Consider the following 19,721-nt stretch of genomic DNA (forward strand, 5'->3'; position numbering starts at 1 on the left):
ATAGGGGTGGATTACAGATGCCCAGTTTACAGTGGTATTACTGGGCCGCTCAGCTGCGTAGTGCTATGTTTTATTTTGTCACAAACTCTCCTCCAACATGGGTTTATATTGAACAAGCATCAGTACCTAAGCTTCCATTAAGTCTATATTTATATTCAGCAGATGTTAAAACTTTAAAGAAAAAAACAACAAACCCATTCTTAAAAAACTCGGTGGATATATGGTTTAAGGCTCATAGACATTTTGGCGACACTCCCCCCATCTCTCAATTTTCACCTATTTGGCATAATGCGCAGTTTGCCCCTGGCAGGGCAGATGGTGGTTTTCAGGTCTGGGCTGACAGGGGGGTGCAAAAAATTGGAGATTTATATGTTGACAACATTTTACTAACATTTAATGACCTTTGTTTAAAATACTCAATTCCAAAAAAACACTTCTTTAAATACTTACAATTGAAGCATTTCATTTCATCAAAGCAGCACCAGACTATACATGAACCACCTCTGTCCTGCCTTGAGGACATTGTGTTGAAACACATGAATAGGAAACGTCAAATCTCTATTCTATACACAGCACTTGTCTCGCACGACGAGGAGTCTAGTCATGATAGAAGGAGAGCATGGAGTTTAGATATTGAGGAAGATATCGGAGAAGCTGAGTGGACGTCAGCCTGTTTGAAAGCTCAATCACAAACCATTAATACGCGAATGAAACTGCTACAACACAAATGGCTAATGAGAACATACATAACCCCTGAGAAACTCAATAAATGGTCCCCTGACATTCCAGATACATGTGTGAAATGTTTGACTGAGAAAGGTACTTTGATCCATTGTGTATGGGAATGTCCTAAGCTGGTAGATTTTTGGAAAAGAGTAACCCACATTCTAAGTAGAATCACAGGTATTCAGGTACCTTGCATACCAAAACTTTGCATTTTAGGGATATACCCGGATTGCCTTTCTATTAACTCCAAGTGTAAGACTCTGATCACCTTTGGCCTCCTGCAGGCCAGGAGGATGATTGCTTTATCTTGGAAAGAGACTGAAGTATCCTCTACACAATCTTGGATTAGAGAAATGGCTATGTGTGTTACATTAGAAAAACTAACCTATGTAATTAGGGGTAAATTGCAGAAATTCGAAGAGGTGTGGACAGCCTTAATGGACTTTCTCAGGCAACAGTAGATTTGATTTATCATTGAGACAGTGTGACAATTGTATTTATTATTTGTATTTACCTATTTGTGATTATTGTTTTCAATATGTATATTTTTACTGATTTTGTATTTGTGTATGCAGTGAGGTTTGACTGTTTTTCATTGTGTAAATAGTGTGACATGTGTTATTGTGTTTTTTTTTTTTTAATGTTTTTGTATGTTTTTATTGAAAAATTAATAAAAAACATTGTTCAAAAAAAAAAAAAGAAATATGTTTTCTTTTCTAAGGTTACATTGTTACATACATTTAAATAAAAAAACATTGTAATGCTATTTTCTCTTGTTTTTATTTGCATTGCATTTGATATTGAAGTAATCCCAAAGTAATGGAAAGAAATCAAAATCAATTATATTTTGATACTCAGATTAAGTTACTGATCGCATTTCTTGATATGTAACTAGTTATTGTAAGCAATTACATTTTTAAAGTAACCCTCTCAACCCTGCATGTGCAGTTCAATGTAATATCCACCAGGAGGCTGACAGGAGTGCTTTTCCACAGGTGGCTTCCCCCCACAGCATCCCTGTTACTCTTCCCCCCCCCCCCCCCCCCCCCACGTTAAAGCGTTAAACTAAATGACGCTTCCTGCTTCTGGGCTGCTTGAACTGGAAATTAATTTAAAACCATGAAAACAAAGTTATGGAAGTTCTCCAATTCCTGTCAGGAATGTGTGGGCGGGATACTTGTGGTTTACAGAAAGAGTGAACTTCTTGGTGAAACAAACAGCGATGCGTTGGCTGTTCTTTTCTCCTCTCCTGCAGCTGTGATCAGAGGGGAGCTGACAGCAGGAAGTCCTCATACGGTCGGGAGAATGTGTCTGAGTAAACAGAAGAGATCAAGAAGTGGGAGGACAGCAGTTTGTAAGACAAACCCTCACACTGTGGCCTTAGCCACACGGAGACGGTAACAAAAACAAACTGAATTCGATATCAAAAAAGTCTTCCGTCCACAATCGGCACCAGAAACGTGTCCGTCCACACGAGACCGCTCGACCCGCTGGAGACGCTGTAGTACAGACGCTGGGCCTGTAAGTGGCGCTGTACTTCCGCCACAAAATACACCAAAAGCAGCGAAGAAGACTTCCCGAGCATGCATGTCTTTAGAAAATATCTTTAGAAAATATGAAATAAAAAATTGAAGTGAAATCAACCTCTTCTCTGGAGAACAAACTTTGATTTCTCTGTCTTGTGAGTTTGCAGTCTTGCTCCTCCACCTGTAACATCACTGCCCCTCCACCTGCCATACAGTAGGTTACTAAAAAGATTACTTATATAATACAGTGATAGAATACATGTTTAGTATGCTTACTTATATAAAACAGTAGTATTAAACTTACCTTGTGTTTTCACTCTCACTTAAGTCCCTCTCCCTTTGACATCAATCCAAAATCAGCTGAGCTGCAACATAATACAGACAGGTAATACTCAACATAATCACAAGGACACAATATGGCTCTGCTAAAAACACTCACTCTTACACGCACCAAACTTTATATTTATCTAATATTTAACTCCCTCCACCCCCGCATACAATCCCGTTTATAAGCCCCTCTTCTCTAATTCAACAATGTTGGACGAAATGACATTAAGAGAACGGAATTTACAATTAAAAGGCTGTTCAACGTGTGCTGCTAACTTGATCCGGTAGCTTTATCTGTTATCTGTAAACGTTCCCTAAATCTACTAATTTAGGGATAACCCACTGACATCCTTTAATACACATGTTAATTTGAATCAGATGTACTGATAATATCTGCAATATAAATCTTTAAACTTCTTCTTACCTTTCAAAAGTCCGTCACGAACGGTCTATTATGCTGCAACTCTACTGCGCTGCTAGCCTTGGCGCTAACTTCCGGGGAACGATTGAGAGGCTCCACGATCCGCCATTGCTGTAAAAAAGTGGTCCATTGGAGTGAACGGAGATGACATAACTCTCAGTCTATACGGCGCTGGGGCAGGGGTGTCAAAAAAAAAGAGATGGGTACTAGTCGAGGGCCGGACTGAAAAAGAAAAAAACAAACATGCCCTGTTGAGAGAGAAAGTGCAGAAGGAAACATCCATGTAAACTCAGTGTGCTGCTCTGTGATGCTAGTTCAAGCCAGATACTTTGCATCTCATTGTGGGTGCAGGTTCATCTATGTTTGGGGTCAGGCTTTGAGCTGAGGAAATCCTCAGGATTGAGTGAAGGTGTGCGTGCAATATACCGGCGGGCCAAATCTAACAGTAATTAGAAATTATCCTGCGGGCTGGAATTAAATCCACCAAGGGCCTGATTTGGCCCCCGGTCCTTGAGTTTGACACATGCGCTATAGGGCGTAGACACGGAGCCGTTTGGCCCCCCAGAGCATTCCAAAAAATTCCACCATTTTGGAGCCAGGATAGCAAACCGATGTGTTTTTGCTGATGGGAACTTGGGTCCCCCTCGCAGTGCGGGTGCATGTCAGAAATGTCAGAAATGTCAGAAATAAATAAATACAATAAGTTAAATGTTGCAGAGAATGTTGTAAGTGACCAAGTAAATGCAGGAGTCTATATTCATGTAAATAAAATAAGATGTACAATAACTGAATGTAACATTAAATATTGTACACTGAAATCAAATTAAATACTATTATTGTAGTGATAAATATTTAGATAAATAAATAGTGAGATGCAAAAAGGTTATGGAGGCACTGAACAGAGCTCAGGCGTTTAGTAGAATAGATCAACCTGCAGTGCAAAGAGGCCCTACAGCTTTCCTATAAAATATACATCTTTATATATGTTTGTTTCTGAGTCTGACACAAAGTAATCACAGAAAGTATTTGTTATAATACTTTTCTAGATGTGATTCGCTCAGAACCACAGTTTTTACACAAAGTATAAGTAAAACAAAGAAGCAAAAATGTAATAGAACATAAACATTTAAATGATAAAAATTAAAAAACATGTAATACAGTAATATATTTAAAGTTTGTTTAAAGCTGATTACAAAGCAGGGCTATGCAGAGGGGACAAAGACATGTTCTCACTATGTCTTCTAGTAGTTCATACTTCATCATGGGTTGAACAAATAAATACATATACATGTATACTCATATACCCAGCTATACCCATGTTTATATAGAACATTTTAAATAATATGAATTGTTCACAGGTTTGGAGAGTAACGGATTGCATAAAATGGGATTACGTTATCAGAAAGCAAAAACAGATAACTGTAATCCCTTACAGTTACATAAGAAATATCCATTTTACTTAATATTCCTTAAAATGTCTATATTACAATGTTAGTAAAAAACTAAAAGGAGCATAAAGTGTTTGTTGTAAAGGATCAGATGTTTATCTCTTCTCTGTGAGCTGTACTGTTATGTAGGCTAATACGTTAAGTGTGAATCTATACGCCTACTGCCTGAATCTGCTTTATGGTTTTCACCTTCTTTGCTTCATTTGTTCTGGTTTTAATTCAGTAGGTGAACATATACAGTATGTTCATAAAGTAGTGTGTGTGAGCTTAACTGTATGAATTAAACTTAAACGGAGCATTTTCTGTCAGCACAGATTTTCATTTATGCTTTTTTAAACTGTACAATGTGCTCATGTGTTTCATTGTTGGTGTATAGTCTAAAGTAACCCTCCCAGCCCTGACTGTACATTGTGTGCTACGTCTCCTCTCAGACATGTCCCTGCTGTGCATCACCATACCTTGCAGCTCTTCCCCTTTGAAACAGAGGGGAAGTCTGGCCTGTTCGGATAGTCTAATGCGACTCAGTTACTGGAATTGTCAGGGGAGTAGAGAGAAAATTCCTCCGGTGATTATCAGAGAAGCCATTAGCCAGAGATGTGTGTTGCTGCAAGTCTGCTTCCCTGTCTTTCATGATCTGTCGTCATCGGTGAGTAAGGGAAGAAAGTCCGAATCAGAATGACAAATGGGGATTTTCTTTGTGTGTTCCATATTTCTGTTAGAGTTCACAGTTTTGACATGAAACAGAAATCCTTTATGTGTGCACAGAGGTTTATTTAAGACCTTTGGAAATAAGATTGTGACGAGAATAAACGCTCAAAGGTACACTTATTCAATATTAAGAGCTTTCCTCACACTTCTTTGACCCCTTTATACTATATATTGGTAAGAATTCTCTCTGTTTTTAGTCCTACTCATTTTGACCACTGATGCCAATGCAAAAAAACGGTATGCTGTATTACAGGTGTATCACAATAAAAGCTTACTCTGAACTAAAAAAGGCCCAATATATCCCTTTCCAAGTTTTTACCGTGAAAACTCCAATAGGATCATTGAGTGCTGAAACCACCAATCATTACATAGTCCCACCTCTTTTAGTCTCCACTAACTCCTAAAGCAAATATCTGGCTAACGTTGTCTTTCTGCTGGGCTGGTATAGTCGGTTAGTAGCTGCCTGCTGTGGTTGGGAACAAGTTTGATAAAAACAGTAATGTTGGCTTGGCTTTAAAGTCAAACAGGCCCACATGAAGAGGCAAGGCCTCAAAATAAAAAAGCTTTATTTTGTCACAAAATTAAACCGAATAATGTATAAGTTAACTATTCACTCTGTTCTGTTAAATTAATAATAAAGGGAATCTAGTTGTAGTACTTTATCCGACATAAACTAACTATTTATATTAACAATTTGCTTTTAATTTATCATAATAATGCATATGTGTTTATTTGCACTGATGTTTGGAGCTGTTGGCTGTTTGAGAGCTGCTGGTCAGCGTGCATTTATCACATGTTGACAATGTTTTTATTATTACTCTCACTGCCAGAGTGGTTGACACAGTTTCACACATTACGTTTCACCATAGTGAGTTAAATAATATTGAATCAAATTGAAACTACCCTACTAGCTAGTTAGTTAGATAACATAACTGGCGCGCTAGTTATCTAGCATTAGCTTGACAACTTATTTAATTGATCAGCTAATGCTAACTAGTCTTGATAGATAGATAGCCAACCCTAGCTAGGTTGTTCGACAGCTCACTCAAGCTAGCCAGCTTGTTATGCCGTAAATGTTATTACAAAAACACTGTCAACTTGCTTTAGTACGGATTCAATCTAGTTACACTAGGAGTCCTTATATGCTTCAGTGCTTTTAATAGTTGCACCTGAAGGAGCTATCTGCACCAAGAGACACTTCAGAATTCTTAAACCCATGTTTATTCAACAATTTTGTGCATGCTAGAATTTGTTCTCGTCTATATTGCCATTGTGTGCAAAAGCCCAGATTAAAGTTTTAGAGGGCCATTGACCTGGACGGATCTAAACTAGAACTAAAAATATAACTATGTGAGGATTCACACTGACAAAGAGTAACTTTCTGTTAATTGGCACCAAGCATGAAGATGCAGGTGTGTAATGGTTTGGAGTCAGCCAATCTACTTGAGTTAGAGTGATATTTTTAAAACCATAGATTAATAGTCATCTAGTTATTGTTCTTGCTTTGGACGGCCTTTAACTGGGTTCCTTTTTTTTTCAATACCTAATTTTTCCAGGAATGCTTCTGACTCCTCTGGGAAGAGTTGTGTAATTTGGTTTTGCGGGAAATGAAGGAGATAGTGATCATTAACTGTTGCCGTGTCATCATGCTAATCGCCTCTCCCTCCTCGTGTGTGAGTATGTGATATGTACAGACTGATCTGTTTATTTTCCAAGTTCCAAAGAGACAAATGTCTGAATTATTCTTCAAGGCAACTTTTTCAAACAAAGAAAATGTTCGTAAATGTGGGTAGTCTAATGTATGTGGAGAGCAGTAAATGAGAGGTGTGAAGCTAGAGCCGCAATTATTAAATATTCCCAAAAATGTATGATCCGTCTTTTTTTAGCTTTATTTACCCAAGAAATAATATTCTATGTTATTTTATTTATTAATTATTATATGTTTTTTATTTTTATTTATTTTTAATTGATTGTCTTGCCTATTAGCTAATTCCACTGCATGTGTGCAAAAAAGGTATCACTTTTAACCTGAATAAAATGTCTTGTTTTCTGATTGTCTTGTCCTCAGTGCCAGATTGTTTTACATCTTGATACAAGAGTATACATGAGTGTGACATTTTCTTTTCATTTAATTCAACAATATCTAAATTGTTATGACAACTGTGGCTGCCTGTCCAACTATACCCTCCTGATTTGGAGGTGGATAGCAAATGACCTATGGTGTTGATAGATTTGAACCTGATACATTTGGCCATCTAAGTTATATAGGAATGTTTTATTTTTGTGTTCAGACCATCAAACAGTAACATTAACAGTAATAGTTCCTAAAATAAATTTAATAAATAGCCAAGTCTGAATATTGGTACACTGGCATAAACACTGAGAAGAATTAAATCTGACGCATGAAAACTTGGACTCCGGTCAAACATCAAGCCTTCTGTGTGAGGTCACTCTGCATGGTTTATTGGTCTTTTGGATCTCAGATTCAATTAGTGTTATTGTTATAAAGTTCCATTTGTTTAGCATATTTTACTCAAGAGTTTACTTAAAACTGTGGAACTGCTGTCAGATTCTGATCTGGAATATCTTGTATTAGCCATACTGAGCCCTTCTATGGTCTGTTATGTTATCCTGTGCTCTGCAGGCTGACATCACTAAGTGGGCTAGTGGCTTTTTGTGCTTATTTGCTCATTTTAAATGTGTCCAAAAGTGTTCTAAAAACTCTGAAAGCTCAACAAATAATAAGACCAGTGGACATATTATTGAGACAACTTTATATGTAAACACCGGGCACTAATGACTATCTATAATAGCTTAAAATCCAATAAAAAATAATTAAATAATATCAATAATCAGAATCTGGCTGCAGGGATTTGCTCGGATTCGGAGACTGAGGTCCACAACTGAAAGATAAGATCAGACATTTAGAATTCCATTTCACCCAAAAGGTGTTAGACGGGGTTGTTGAGGTCAGGCATGGATGAATAACGAGAACTGGAAACAGCGTTGGAGGCGGGGCCTCGTTCATTTCTATGAGAGTTGCTCAGTGGCGCATGAAGACAAAATGGCCTGATGCTCTCGAGAGCAAATTTCAAATTACCCATCATGCCTGCCTGCGAGAGCAAAAGTACCCTTAGTTGGCACATACAGTAGAGCATGTGCATTTGAGTGTGTGGGAGAGAAACTCCCTGTGGAGGGAACTTTGGAATGTTAGTCTTTGCAGACCATTTACATACACAAAAACCTGACATTATACATACTTTTTACTATTCTGCCGAATAAGTCCTTTAAAACTCAATTAAATGAAAACATATCTTGAATTATGTATGATACTACAATTAGGGTGGTGACTCAAATGTCTAGAAAAAGGCTAGGACTTCAAAATAACAAATGCATAAATATAAAATAGAATAAAAATAGTCACTCTATTTTTATATCAGCACACGTGTGTTCTTATGCATTACTAAACCCAAACACTGAGTCAGGTTGAAGTGAAAGCAGAATGCTGCAGGACAGTAAATACCATTTAGGTGAGGCAGAACACACAGAGGCGCTGCGGAGGGAAACAGATGGGAGCTGATGACGCAGTGGTGGTCTCTGGGCCTGCATGTATAAAGTGAGCGGTCTTCAAGTGCTCACCCCAGCGGAGGCTATACATCACCATGACGATTATCTGCTGGGAATAAACTGAGGCTCATCTGGATGGAAGGGCAAAGCCACGGAGATAAGGTGAGCGCAACAAAAGCTTCCACAAAGTAGATAGAAAATAAATGATATTCCTCAGCTGTTTCTGGTCTTTTGTTTTTCAGTGCCTGGATAGGGACAAGATGAGCCAGGGATTCTGTCAAGAAAAAAGTTTTTAAAGAATTGCAGTGTGATGCAAAAATAAGCTTTTATTTTGTCCTTAATCTGCTCCAAGATGATGAACATTGAAGTTATATAGGCATATTTGGAGTTTTTAGAAAATGAAAACAGTAATTGTTAAGAGCGTTTCCATTTATATTTGACTTTAAGTTTAATATGTTATGTATAGAAAAGACAGTTTCATACACTTTTTGCTTGTATGTATTGATAACTTAAGAGAGCACAACTTTAGACTGGTATTGAGTGCTGAATGCTGGACTAGTTGTGGAGTCCGGTAAAACATTTCTTGACACTATTCACCAAAGTAAACCAGATTTTGGGGCATTGGAATAAAACCTGTTTGTGTTTTCTTTGGATAAAAGGGTCCGCTTAATGAAATGTAATGTACAATAGACACGGAGTGATTTCTGGTAAAACTACAAAAGTTTGACATAGCTAGGTTGCTTTTCCAGCAGTCAGAGGGGGAGTACTGTACACTGCTGTGCTGATCCATTCTGCAATGGTATCTGTTTCTCATAAGTGATGAAACATTGCTTATTTCCACACTAACTGTGAGGGAGGCAGAGGTATTCATCACAGTATTTCATCCTGAGAGGAATGTAAGAGCGGGGCAAGGCTGCAATAACCAGTCTTTGAGATTCATGACTTGTTTTTCCCCAATTATTAGATTATCTTTCAGTGGAAGAAACATCAATTGTTGCTACATTCCTAAAATGTTCATGAATACAAATAAGAATATAACAGATATGTACAGATAAAGACATCCATTTGGTTGATTATTACATAATGCATGTATAATATTTAGTTTTTTGTTTGCAACTCTTTTGCATTTTTACAATGTAAACACGATTTCCACCAGGTCTTTTGGTTAATGTAAGTCAAGAGTCAATTTGAAAAGTCATACTTTATGTCAAAAGATGCATTCGTTTACAAGACTAAAGGTTCATTAAGGAGCTGCAGTTTGAGTGAATAATAACTTTAATAGTGAAAACTTTTGAATTTAATATTTTATTTTATGGCATTTATTTGTATGGACTTATTGATTTTTAAAACCTTGTCCTTACTTGTGCATTTGAGTTCAAGTATTTAGGTAATAACATTTGGAAGCCCAGTCTCGACAATGCACTTCACCACCCGTTGAAAATGTTTCCACTCTTTACTTACTCAATATGACTACTTCTATCATTCCCAGTTTCCAATGGGTGGGAATGCCTCAGACTGGTTCTTCCCCACCCTGGCCCCAGAGCTGGACCCCTGCAGTAACTACACTGAAGCCTGGCTGTGGCTGTCCTCCCTGCAGCCGGCCTACCTGGTTATTATCAGCATGGTGGGCTTGGTAGGGAACGGCCTAGTTCTCTGTGTGTTCTGCCTGCAGAGGAAGCCCTGCACCGTGGCAGATGTCTACCTGGGGAACCTGGCAGCTGCCGATCTCATCATGATGACCTGCCTTCCCTTCTGGGCTGTCACCATTGCCCGGGGCTACCAGTGGGACTTTGGAGAGGTCCTCTGTAAGCTGGTCAATGTGGCCATCTCTATGAACTACATCTGCAGTGTTCTGTTCCTCATGCTGGTCAGCGTGGACCGATATCTTGCCTTGGTGAAGCCCATGAGCACCAGTCGTCTAAGGAGAGCCTCCTGGGCCAAGCGTATCTGCCTTGGGGTCTGGACGATGGGCTTCCTCTTCACTCTCCCCACACTGTTCTTCCGCACAATGATGTACGTAGAGGATCCCGGGGTGGATGCCTGCATTTTAGCCTACCCCCACCCAGCATGGAGGTTGCACCACAACATCACCAGGAACGTGTTGGGCTTCCTAATCCCTGTCCTGGTGGTGGGGTACTGCACTCGTCACATTGTTTCTGTGCTGAACGACCGGGAAGTCCTCTGGCTCCCTGGGGTGAGGGCGGAGAGGAAGGCCACCTCATTGGTTCTGTCCGTGCTCGCTGTCTTCCTCTTCTGCTGGACACCTCACCAGGTGATGCGCTTCCTGGACACTCTGGATTACTTCCATGTCACACCCGGATGCCTCTGGGGTCATGTCCTGGACATCGGCATACAGTTGTCCACATATTTGGCGTACAGCAACAGTGCTGTGAACCCTTTCCTGTTTGTCATTGTAGGGAAGCATTTCAGGAAACGTGCAAAAGAGGTGTTTGGAAAGACTTTAAACCCCTGGTCAAAAGACATGTCCTACCTGACTGTGAGCTTCACCTCAATAAATAGACTCAATGAAAAGCACAGAATAAGTATTGACCATTTGAAAATATCTGGGTTAAAAATCAATGATAACATGACCGGTGGCTGAAGGGATGCCTGCAGTTATGAACTTTATGGCTGATCTTGTTGATTCTTTGGCCATTTGGGGACAGCACAACAAGCTGACTTTTGGGAAAAGCTGCTTGATACCACATCCAGCGGGAACACATGGAGCAGTTGCATTATTTCTTGTTTGTCTGAGTCTCTGATGTTTTTTTGATAGGAGTAGGATTATATAAAAAAATGTACAGGAAAAATGAACCTGTTCTCAATGGATTCATTACCTTAGTAATACTTTTACTAATGGATTTAGGGTCTCAATTGCTAGTTTTAAAACGTCTTCACTACAGCATGATGTTTGGTTTGCTATCGTCCCATTCTGAGTGAAATAGAGAGCAGGATTGCATTAAGATTTCAGTTAAGAAACACAAAGAAGTCTGCTGTTCATTTTTTTTATAATCTTATCACTCACAGGTCGTTTTTTTTCCAGCTAAATTAAGCATCCCAATTAACATTGAACAGTTGAAGACCCATATGGATGAAGCTTGCTAACCAAGCTAGAGCTAGCTTTAGCAGCTAACTGTACGAATCTCTACCTTGCTCTTACCTAGCTCCACTCTATGGTCACTTTCTGGCCCAAATAACCAAATGGCGCTAACAAAAATGCTAAACTTGAGTCTCCACAAAACCTATGGTGGACATCAGAGTGATGATGTCCACTTCTTTTAAACAGCCCAGTATAATATGATCATCATTAGCACACACATTTTTTGCTGGGGAAATAAGGCTTTAATGCATCGGCCACATTGTCCATGCTGTCTGTTTCTGTCCTTCATTTATTCTTCATTGTAAATCACAGGTTAGACACTAACTACGTCTGAATGCTGTTTGCTGAAAGCAGCTTCCTGCTGGAAATGAAGTTGATGAGAGCTGAGTTTTTTTTTTTTTTCTGTCTTTTGAGTTGATTGAGGTTTGGGAAATGATTTGATGTTTTTTATATAAAAAATTAGGATAAGTGCAGCTTAGTGTACTATTTGTGACCTAACAAAATACACATTGATGTGTTCCAGATGCTTCTCAACGAGTTATAATAACCGGAGGCAACATGCACCACTAATGCCAAGTGACTTATTAGCCACATAGTCCACTTGGATTAGTGTCTGTGCCCTCCTTCTGTTTCTCTGGTTTTATTGTCTTTGTCATTATATCTTTGACATGCTGAGAATTATTACCATATTTAACATACTCATATTAAGTATACCCCGTCAAAGATGTACAATGATATACATGAGATGCTAAATAACTAGTGTGGAGTGCTGATTATGGATCCCAATGTTATCTATAATCAGTAACATTGTCTTCTTTATCAAATGTTTCTGCAGTTTCAGGTGCTTAAACCAACACATCATTTCACCACGGAAAGTAATCATCTTACTTTTCCTCAGAGATATAACTCTTAAACCTGGTCAACAAAACGTGCAAACCAATGAATTGACCTTACTTACAAATGATCTGTGCATATCTAATGGAGATTCCAATGTACTATTTGAATATGGAAATGCTTATGTTGCAGAATGCAGAAACTCTGTTTTTTACAAACATCTTAACTTTTTCTGTACCTCAGTTAAAACTTAAGTTAAAGTGGTTTTTTTTACTTGAACATTTGAAAAGGTTGTACTTATGTTTCTGCAATCAACCATTTGTTTTCTTAATTGTTTGAATGTATAATATTTGTTTGTGAAATATCATTCTGTCTATGCTTGAATTTTATGTATATTAATTGTTTTTTATTGTACACAAAAATAGATATTTCTCAACTACCTGAAAGGATTAAACAAAAATACCAGAACTGCGTATATGGTTCGCTGAGAGTGTGTTGGATATAATGTAACCTGTTTCATTTTCTGAGTCAAACCTTTGTTTTTGCTGCCATTTATAATGATGTCCAACTGGGGCGGACTGGGACTAAAAATCAGCCCGGGACTCTCGACCGGCCCACCTCGGTACCGCAAGTAAATACCGCTAGTAAATTGTCGACGGGGGGGTGCTTGACTTATCCGACCGGCCCACATCGTCCGACCGGCCCTCTTCAGTACCGGCCCATCAGGAATCGTCCCGAAGAGTGATGGCCAGTCCGCCACTGCATCTAAGGTCCCACAAGTAAAACAGGTTTATACATGAATCATCCAAGCAAGTAAACAAAGGGATAAAGGCTGCAGATGGCGCCTAATCTCTTTCAAATCTGACAAAAATCAAAACTGGGCTAAACATACTATTCCTCCTGTGTTCCCCTTTTTGTGTCATTTCACACACAAATACAAGGTAACTATAAATAACACAAGGAGGTAAAAGGTATGATAGTGACAATACAATAAATAAATAATGATCCCTCTCGGTAAAATAAAGGAAGGCATAGGACAGACAGAATGAATAAATATAAAATAATATTAAATCATGAAATAAACAAATAAATAAGAAAAATTATAAATCTTAAAATAACAGTTTATAAGGGGAAGTCACTAATAACACTATTAAATAAATATATATAAACACCAGTAAAATAAATACATAAAATAGTATAAAAATGAATAAGTAATGAAGATTAAAAGACAAATACAAATGGGATGTTGCTAATAACACTATTAAATACATATAAATAAAAACCTGTAAAATAAATAAACAAAAAAAATATAAAATTAAATAAATAATAATGATTAAAAGACCAATTTGAAGGAGATGTCGCTAATAAATAGCTGATATAAAAAAAAAATCTTTAGCTGCAGTTTAAAAATGTAAAATGTATTAACTGACACTTTATTTAGCCTATATTAATTTAGTATATTTTAGTATTTAGTATTTAGTATTTAATAATATCACATTCAGATCGCCTAGTGTGAAATAAATACCTTAAACATGTATATATGTTTAACAAGTGTTTGTTTAAGGGTTAAATGGGTGTTAAATAATGGCAGGATCTTCTTGTCATGATCTTGGCCGAAAAGGAATACCTTTTAACGAGGTACTTTAAAGAATATATTGGCATTTATTCTATGAATGTAGGCTATATTGTGAAATGTTTTGATATGAGGTACAATATTTTTTTTGAAAAAAATATTTGTGCATTTATCTAATATTTAATCTGAATTATGAAACTCCCTTTTTCTTTCTTTACTTTCTTTCTTTCTTATTCTTTCTTATTTATTTAATTGATATGCCCTGATGTGAACTTACAACATGATATTCATATATGTTCTCGAATGAATACAAATATTAATATAAAATATCATAATATTTCATCTGAAATATGAAATAGTATTTATTTATTTTTTTGTATGCAATTTTGTATTACTTTATATGTCTACCCCTGATATGAACTTTTATGTATACAAAATATATGATGATGATTTATTTTTTGGATATATGAACATCATGTTCATATATGTTCTTGAATAAAATAAATACATAATAATAATAATTTGAAAAAGCCTTTTAAGGTTACCGTAATTGCAAGAAAAGACGCAAAAACATTACGGTTCTGAGTGATTCTACAGTGAAAACACGTCCCCATGCTCCAGGACTGAACCTCTCCTCGGTCCGCTCCGCTCTCCTGCTCTGCGGCGAGAGAGGACGAGTAGTCTGCGGGGGTCACTTCCTCTCACAGGAAGCTCAGCTCCGGACGTCATTTCTAAGAAGGTTATCAGGAAGAATGTTTTTCAGACAGAACCATAGACTGTAGAACTCATTCCTCATAGATCTTTCGATCTTTTCTTCCGTAATGTAGTTTAAAAATATACACCCCGTCTTTTCAGACTTTGGCCTTTTTTCTTTTGTCTTGTGATCACTCCGCCGTGTTTCTGCCTCACAGTCATACGGGATGTGGTACAGAAGTGAATTAGAGGATGGATACGAATCTAATAAAACAGGTGAGACGCACATTCGATAAAAGTCTGACGGTACAGGATGACTTCTGACTTTATATAGACAGTCTATGTTCCTGACTCTTTGTTTCTGACACGCAAGCTAGCTACATCCACTTACTGAGATTTAAAGGCCCATAGCTACAGTAGAGCAGCTAGCACGATGCTATCTGCCTCTGTGATGGTGTGCTACAAGAACACATTGAATAGTTACAGGACATGAGGGAGAAGGGTGTCTCGGTTTATGACTATTTTCCAGTGGTGTTAAGTAACTAAGTAGGTGTACTCAAGTACTGTACTCAAGTACAATTTTGAGATACTTGTACTTTACTTGAGTATTTCCATACTACTTTGTACTTCTACTCCAGTATAATTCAGAGGTAAATCATGTACTTTTACTCAGGGGCGGATCGAGACAAATATTCATGGGGTGGCAAGAGGGTGGCAGGAGAATTTCAGGGGTGGCATCCCCTGGCAGAAGTATATGCTGATTTAATCGCAGTCATATCAATCAATGTTAACTTGGAAAGCAACAATATTGATATTTTAACTCAATAACATTAGGTGACATTATTGTGGCACATCAGTAAAGCCTTAAATATAAATATATAAGGTGGCACACGTAATTTAATGAATTTTAACTGAATGAGTTGGTTTAACTCTTAGACCAGCAGGGGTACCAAATATGCAGACTGCTGCAATAAGTACATTAATTAACTGTCTCATCGATGTGTGTCTGTATGAATATGATAATATTAACAATCATATTATTCCTATCAGCTGTCAATCACTGTTATGATTCACATATTCAGTGTTATTATTAAATAAACTATATTTTTTGGAGGAGTTAATGATGAACGTTCCTCAAGATGCTTGCTCACCCTCCTTCAAATTTGAAAGACCAGTAATTACTATCATAATTCAAAAGAATCAAAGGTACAGTTCAGCGCCCCACAACTTCATTGCAAACAGTTACAACCTTGACTTTACATCAGAAAGAACAAACATTAAAGAAATGACTAACTACATCAGTTAGGGTTAAAAAAAACGTGTATTCAGCTAAAACATACATCGCTGCAGTTATTATCCAGGTGGAATGCCCGTACCTACTGGCCTAGTTAAATCAAAGTGGTTACTTTTTTTTGGCTGGGCAGTGAAGTTTTACACACCTCAGGGGTAGACATTAAGGGTAAAATGCCACTGGCCCTCCGGGCCGGTGGAATTGTATTATCACTGGCCCCACCATTATAACCACTGGCCCGGAGCATTCGTCCAAAAAAAATCGACTTATAATGAAGAAAATGAACACATTTGTTGCAATCGTAATTTATGCACCAACTACATTACTACTTGTACTACAACATTTGAATCATCAGTTCTTCCTCATTTCCTCAATTGTTCATATTTGGTTGATTAAAATAATGATATTGTGGTCATTGTTCAAAAATGTCAGCTATTATTATGAGTATTATTATTTGTATAATGCACTTTCTGCCTTCCTGTCATTAGGAGTTAGAAATGTAATGGCTATGTAATAGATTAGATTAGAACCTTCATTATCCTAAACTGCTGGGACATTTCCCTAAAGCCAATACCTTTTATATTTTCTACTCTTCACTTACTTGTCAGCATAGGTCGGCATTGATGTATAGAGCCGACAGAAGACCTTGTTTATATTGGCATCATATTGAGAGGTGCAGTGACGTGTCCTAAAACCAGGAAGTATAGAGAACCGCAGTGACGCGTCGTAAAACCCGGAAGTAAGTTAGCATTTTTGGCACTTCCGGTTCCTTCCTCAAAAAGCAATGCATTTTTTCCATAGGGTTTTGGAAAATAGCTCGAAATAAGGTCTGTGGTTGACACAAATTTAAGAGGTAATTGACGTTTTGTTCTACGACATTAAATACATCAGCAGTGACCCCACTGGGGATTTTTGAAGAGTTTACGTGTCTGAAAAACGATGGTTGTTACCGAATGACTGAATAGGACTACAGAAATTGTCGAGGCCGTTGTACGTCATTACGCCGAACACGTAAACACTCCCGCTAAGTTTGTTTTCCCCTGTGTTCTGCTTGAAAGCAAGTACCTGCCTATCTTTAGTATCTGTATATCTATATCTGACCATTAGAATCTGTATTTTTGAAATTGTCGTTTTTAACACCGTAGTTTTACAAATTATAGAATAATTAATTACCAGTGTTTTCCAATTTTACTCGGCAGTTCGTTTCGTTAGCTAACGTTAGCTAAAGCTAGCGCTACTAGTTAGCTACGCAATGGTTTGTTGCTTTGCTCCGGGTTGCAGCCACAGGTCTTCGCATGAAACGTGCTTGTTCTATCGTTTCCCGGCCAATGTTTTCCAAAGGAGAGTCTGGATTCGTGCCATGAGGTAAGCTGACGTTACATTTTTGTCCATGTCACGGTGAAATGTAAATAATGGGTAGTGACTGTATCGCCGTTATAGAGATGGCGCTGCTGAAAAGACCGCAACACAAGTAAAGATAATGAATACATCCTATTAAAACCTGTGTGGCTTATATGATAAGTCTTATTAGTACAAGCAGCATAACGTTTCACCATGTAACTAAAGATTGTAGTCAGGGAAATCAGTTTGACATATTGAACTAATAACAAATCACCTCTGGCTGGCAGAGAACTCTCTGCTCCATAGCTTCTCTTGGACGTAAAATCACATGTCTATTTTACATTTATATTCCATTTAATATTCCATCCTTCACATACTTTTGTATATATAATAACTTATATTTTGTTTTTCTTGTTATGCTGCTGCAACACAAACATTTCCCAAATTGGGATCAATACAGTAATATCTTATCTTAATTAATTAAGAAATATAACTATTATAATTAGTGTAGCAGCTGACACCTATTTTCAATATGGATTAATCTACCATTTATTTCTTTAGTTCAATTTTCATCTATAAAAATGTCAAAATAGTGCAAATATTCACGAGACTTATCAAACTGCAAGGTTATATCTTTAGATGTTTTGTTTTAGCCTATGTACTGTATGTCTTAATGCTCTTACAGTATATGTGACGGTGTGACTTCCATGAAACTATATTTTATATCTTCCCAACAGACGAGCTGACAGAAAACCTAACACTCTAACAACCACAACATTGCAAAGGCGAGTAAATGTAAATTAAAAACAATTCACAATTGTATTATTTCTTCTTCTTTCTTGCAGTGAGGTGAAGCTGACCTTGCACTTGGTGCCAGTAAGGATGTTCCTCACGCAGGCTGAATGTTTCTCCTTCCTTACTGACACAGAAGCCCTTGATTTGCAATGCTTCACTTATTGTCATTTCCCTGGCTCCGTAGGGAACCTTTACTTCCAGCACAGCGGAAGACCCTATCAGACCATCTGGAGATGCCCCCAACATTCCTGATTGGGAGAGCCACAAATCTGACTCATGGACCTGCATCTGAGTTGCAGTGGTGAATGCCCTGACGCCCTCACATTCATTCATAGTCCCCCACTGTACAGACAAAACAACATCAAGGGCCTGTTGTTGCCTTAGCACCCTGGCAATAAAGGAAGCAGTCACACGCTTTGACCTCAGGACAGCTCCAAAGTTGCTGGCAGTCAACCTTCCTTTCCTGAACAAATGCCAGTTTGGGCTGGTTCGCTGACCAGTGGTAGCCACCTGAATTGCCCTCTGTTGCTCTTCAGACAATGCCATGCTTGCCACAATTGCCTCAGGTCCCTGATGCCCAACAGATTTGATAATTTCAGGAACAGTAAGTGTTTCCAAGCTGTAGTGTTCCTCTTCTGGCTCGGGGGAGAGAAGCCAAGAAATTCCTGAGAACTTGCCCCCGAGTCTGTCCCTCAGCCAGTCACTATCTTCGGAGGTAGGCTCTCTTGTCAGCGGGTTAACTTAGTTATTGGTTTCAACAGTCACATTAAAACAGTTACTAAATCAGCTTACTATCACCTAAAGAACATATCTAGGATTAAAAGACTAAAGTCACAGCAGGATTTGGACAAACGTGTCCATGCTTTTATCTTCAGTAGACTGGACTACTGCAATGGTGTCTTCACAGGTCTCGCTAAAAAATCTATTAGAAAGCTGCTGCTGATTCAGAACGCTGCTGCTCGAGTCCTTACCAACACTAAGAAAGTGGATCACATTACTCCTGTTCTGAAGTCTTTACACTGGCTTCCTGTGTGTCAAAGAATAGATTTCAAAATACTGCTGCTGTTTATAAAGCACTGAATGGTTTAGGACCAAAATGCATTTCTGACCTCCTGCTAAATGATGAACCATCCAGATCTCTCAGGTCTTCAGGGACTGGTCAGCTTTCTGTCCCCAGAGTCAGAACTAAACATGGTAAAGCAGCGTACAGTTATTATGCTCCAAATATCTGGAACAAACTCCCAGAAACCTGCAGGTCCGCTGCAACTTACTACTTTTAAATCCAGGCTTAAGACTTTTCTTTTTGTCGCTGCTCTTAATTGAACTATTAATATCTTAGACTGCACTGTAACTTTTATCCATGTATTTTTT

The 19,721-nt window shown here is 38.0% G+C and overlaps 2 protein-coding genes across 3 annotated transcripts in view; both read left to right on the plus strand.

The window, feature by feature from the left end:
* The first annotated feature begins 8,482 nt into the window (after window positions 1-8,482).
* On the plus strand, window positions 8,483-13,010 carry LOC307017214 (B2 bradykinin receptor-like). Its single transcript, XM_079646766.1, has 2 exons — window positions 8,483-8,885; window positions 10,213-13,010. The coding sequence occupies exons 1-2, from the start codon at window positions 8,859-8,861 to the stop codon at window positions 11,323-11,325; spliced, it is 1,140 nt and encodes a 379-aa protein (XP_079502892.1). The 5' UTR covers window positions 8,483-8,858; the 3' UTR covers window positions 11,326-13,010.
* Window positions 13,011-14,882: 1,872 nt separating this feature from the next.
* cep85l (centrosomal protein 85L) overlaps window positions 14,883-19,721 on the plus strand; it is a 64,126-nt gene continuing 59,287 nt past the window's right edge. Inside the window, exon 1 of one of the 2 annotated variants that reach the window (XM_079646233.1) lies at window positions 14,883-15,199. In XM_079646233.1, the coding sequence (XP_079502359.1) occupies window positions 15,151-15,199 (49 nt within the window). In that variant the 5' untranslated portion in view covers window positions 14,883-15,150. The remainder of the gene's footprint in view (window positions 15,200-19,721) is intronic. The other variant, XM_079646232.1, reaches the window with a different exon arrangement.

Source organism: Notothenia rossii, assembly GCF_949606895.1.
Source record: "Notothenia rossii genome assembly, chromosome: 8".
In the NCBI taxonomy this organism is placed as follows: Eukaryota; Metazoa; Chordata; class Actinopteri; order Perciformes; family Nototheniidae; genus Notothenia; species Notothenia rossii.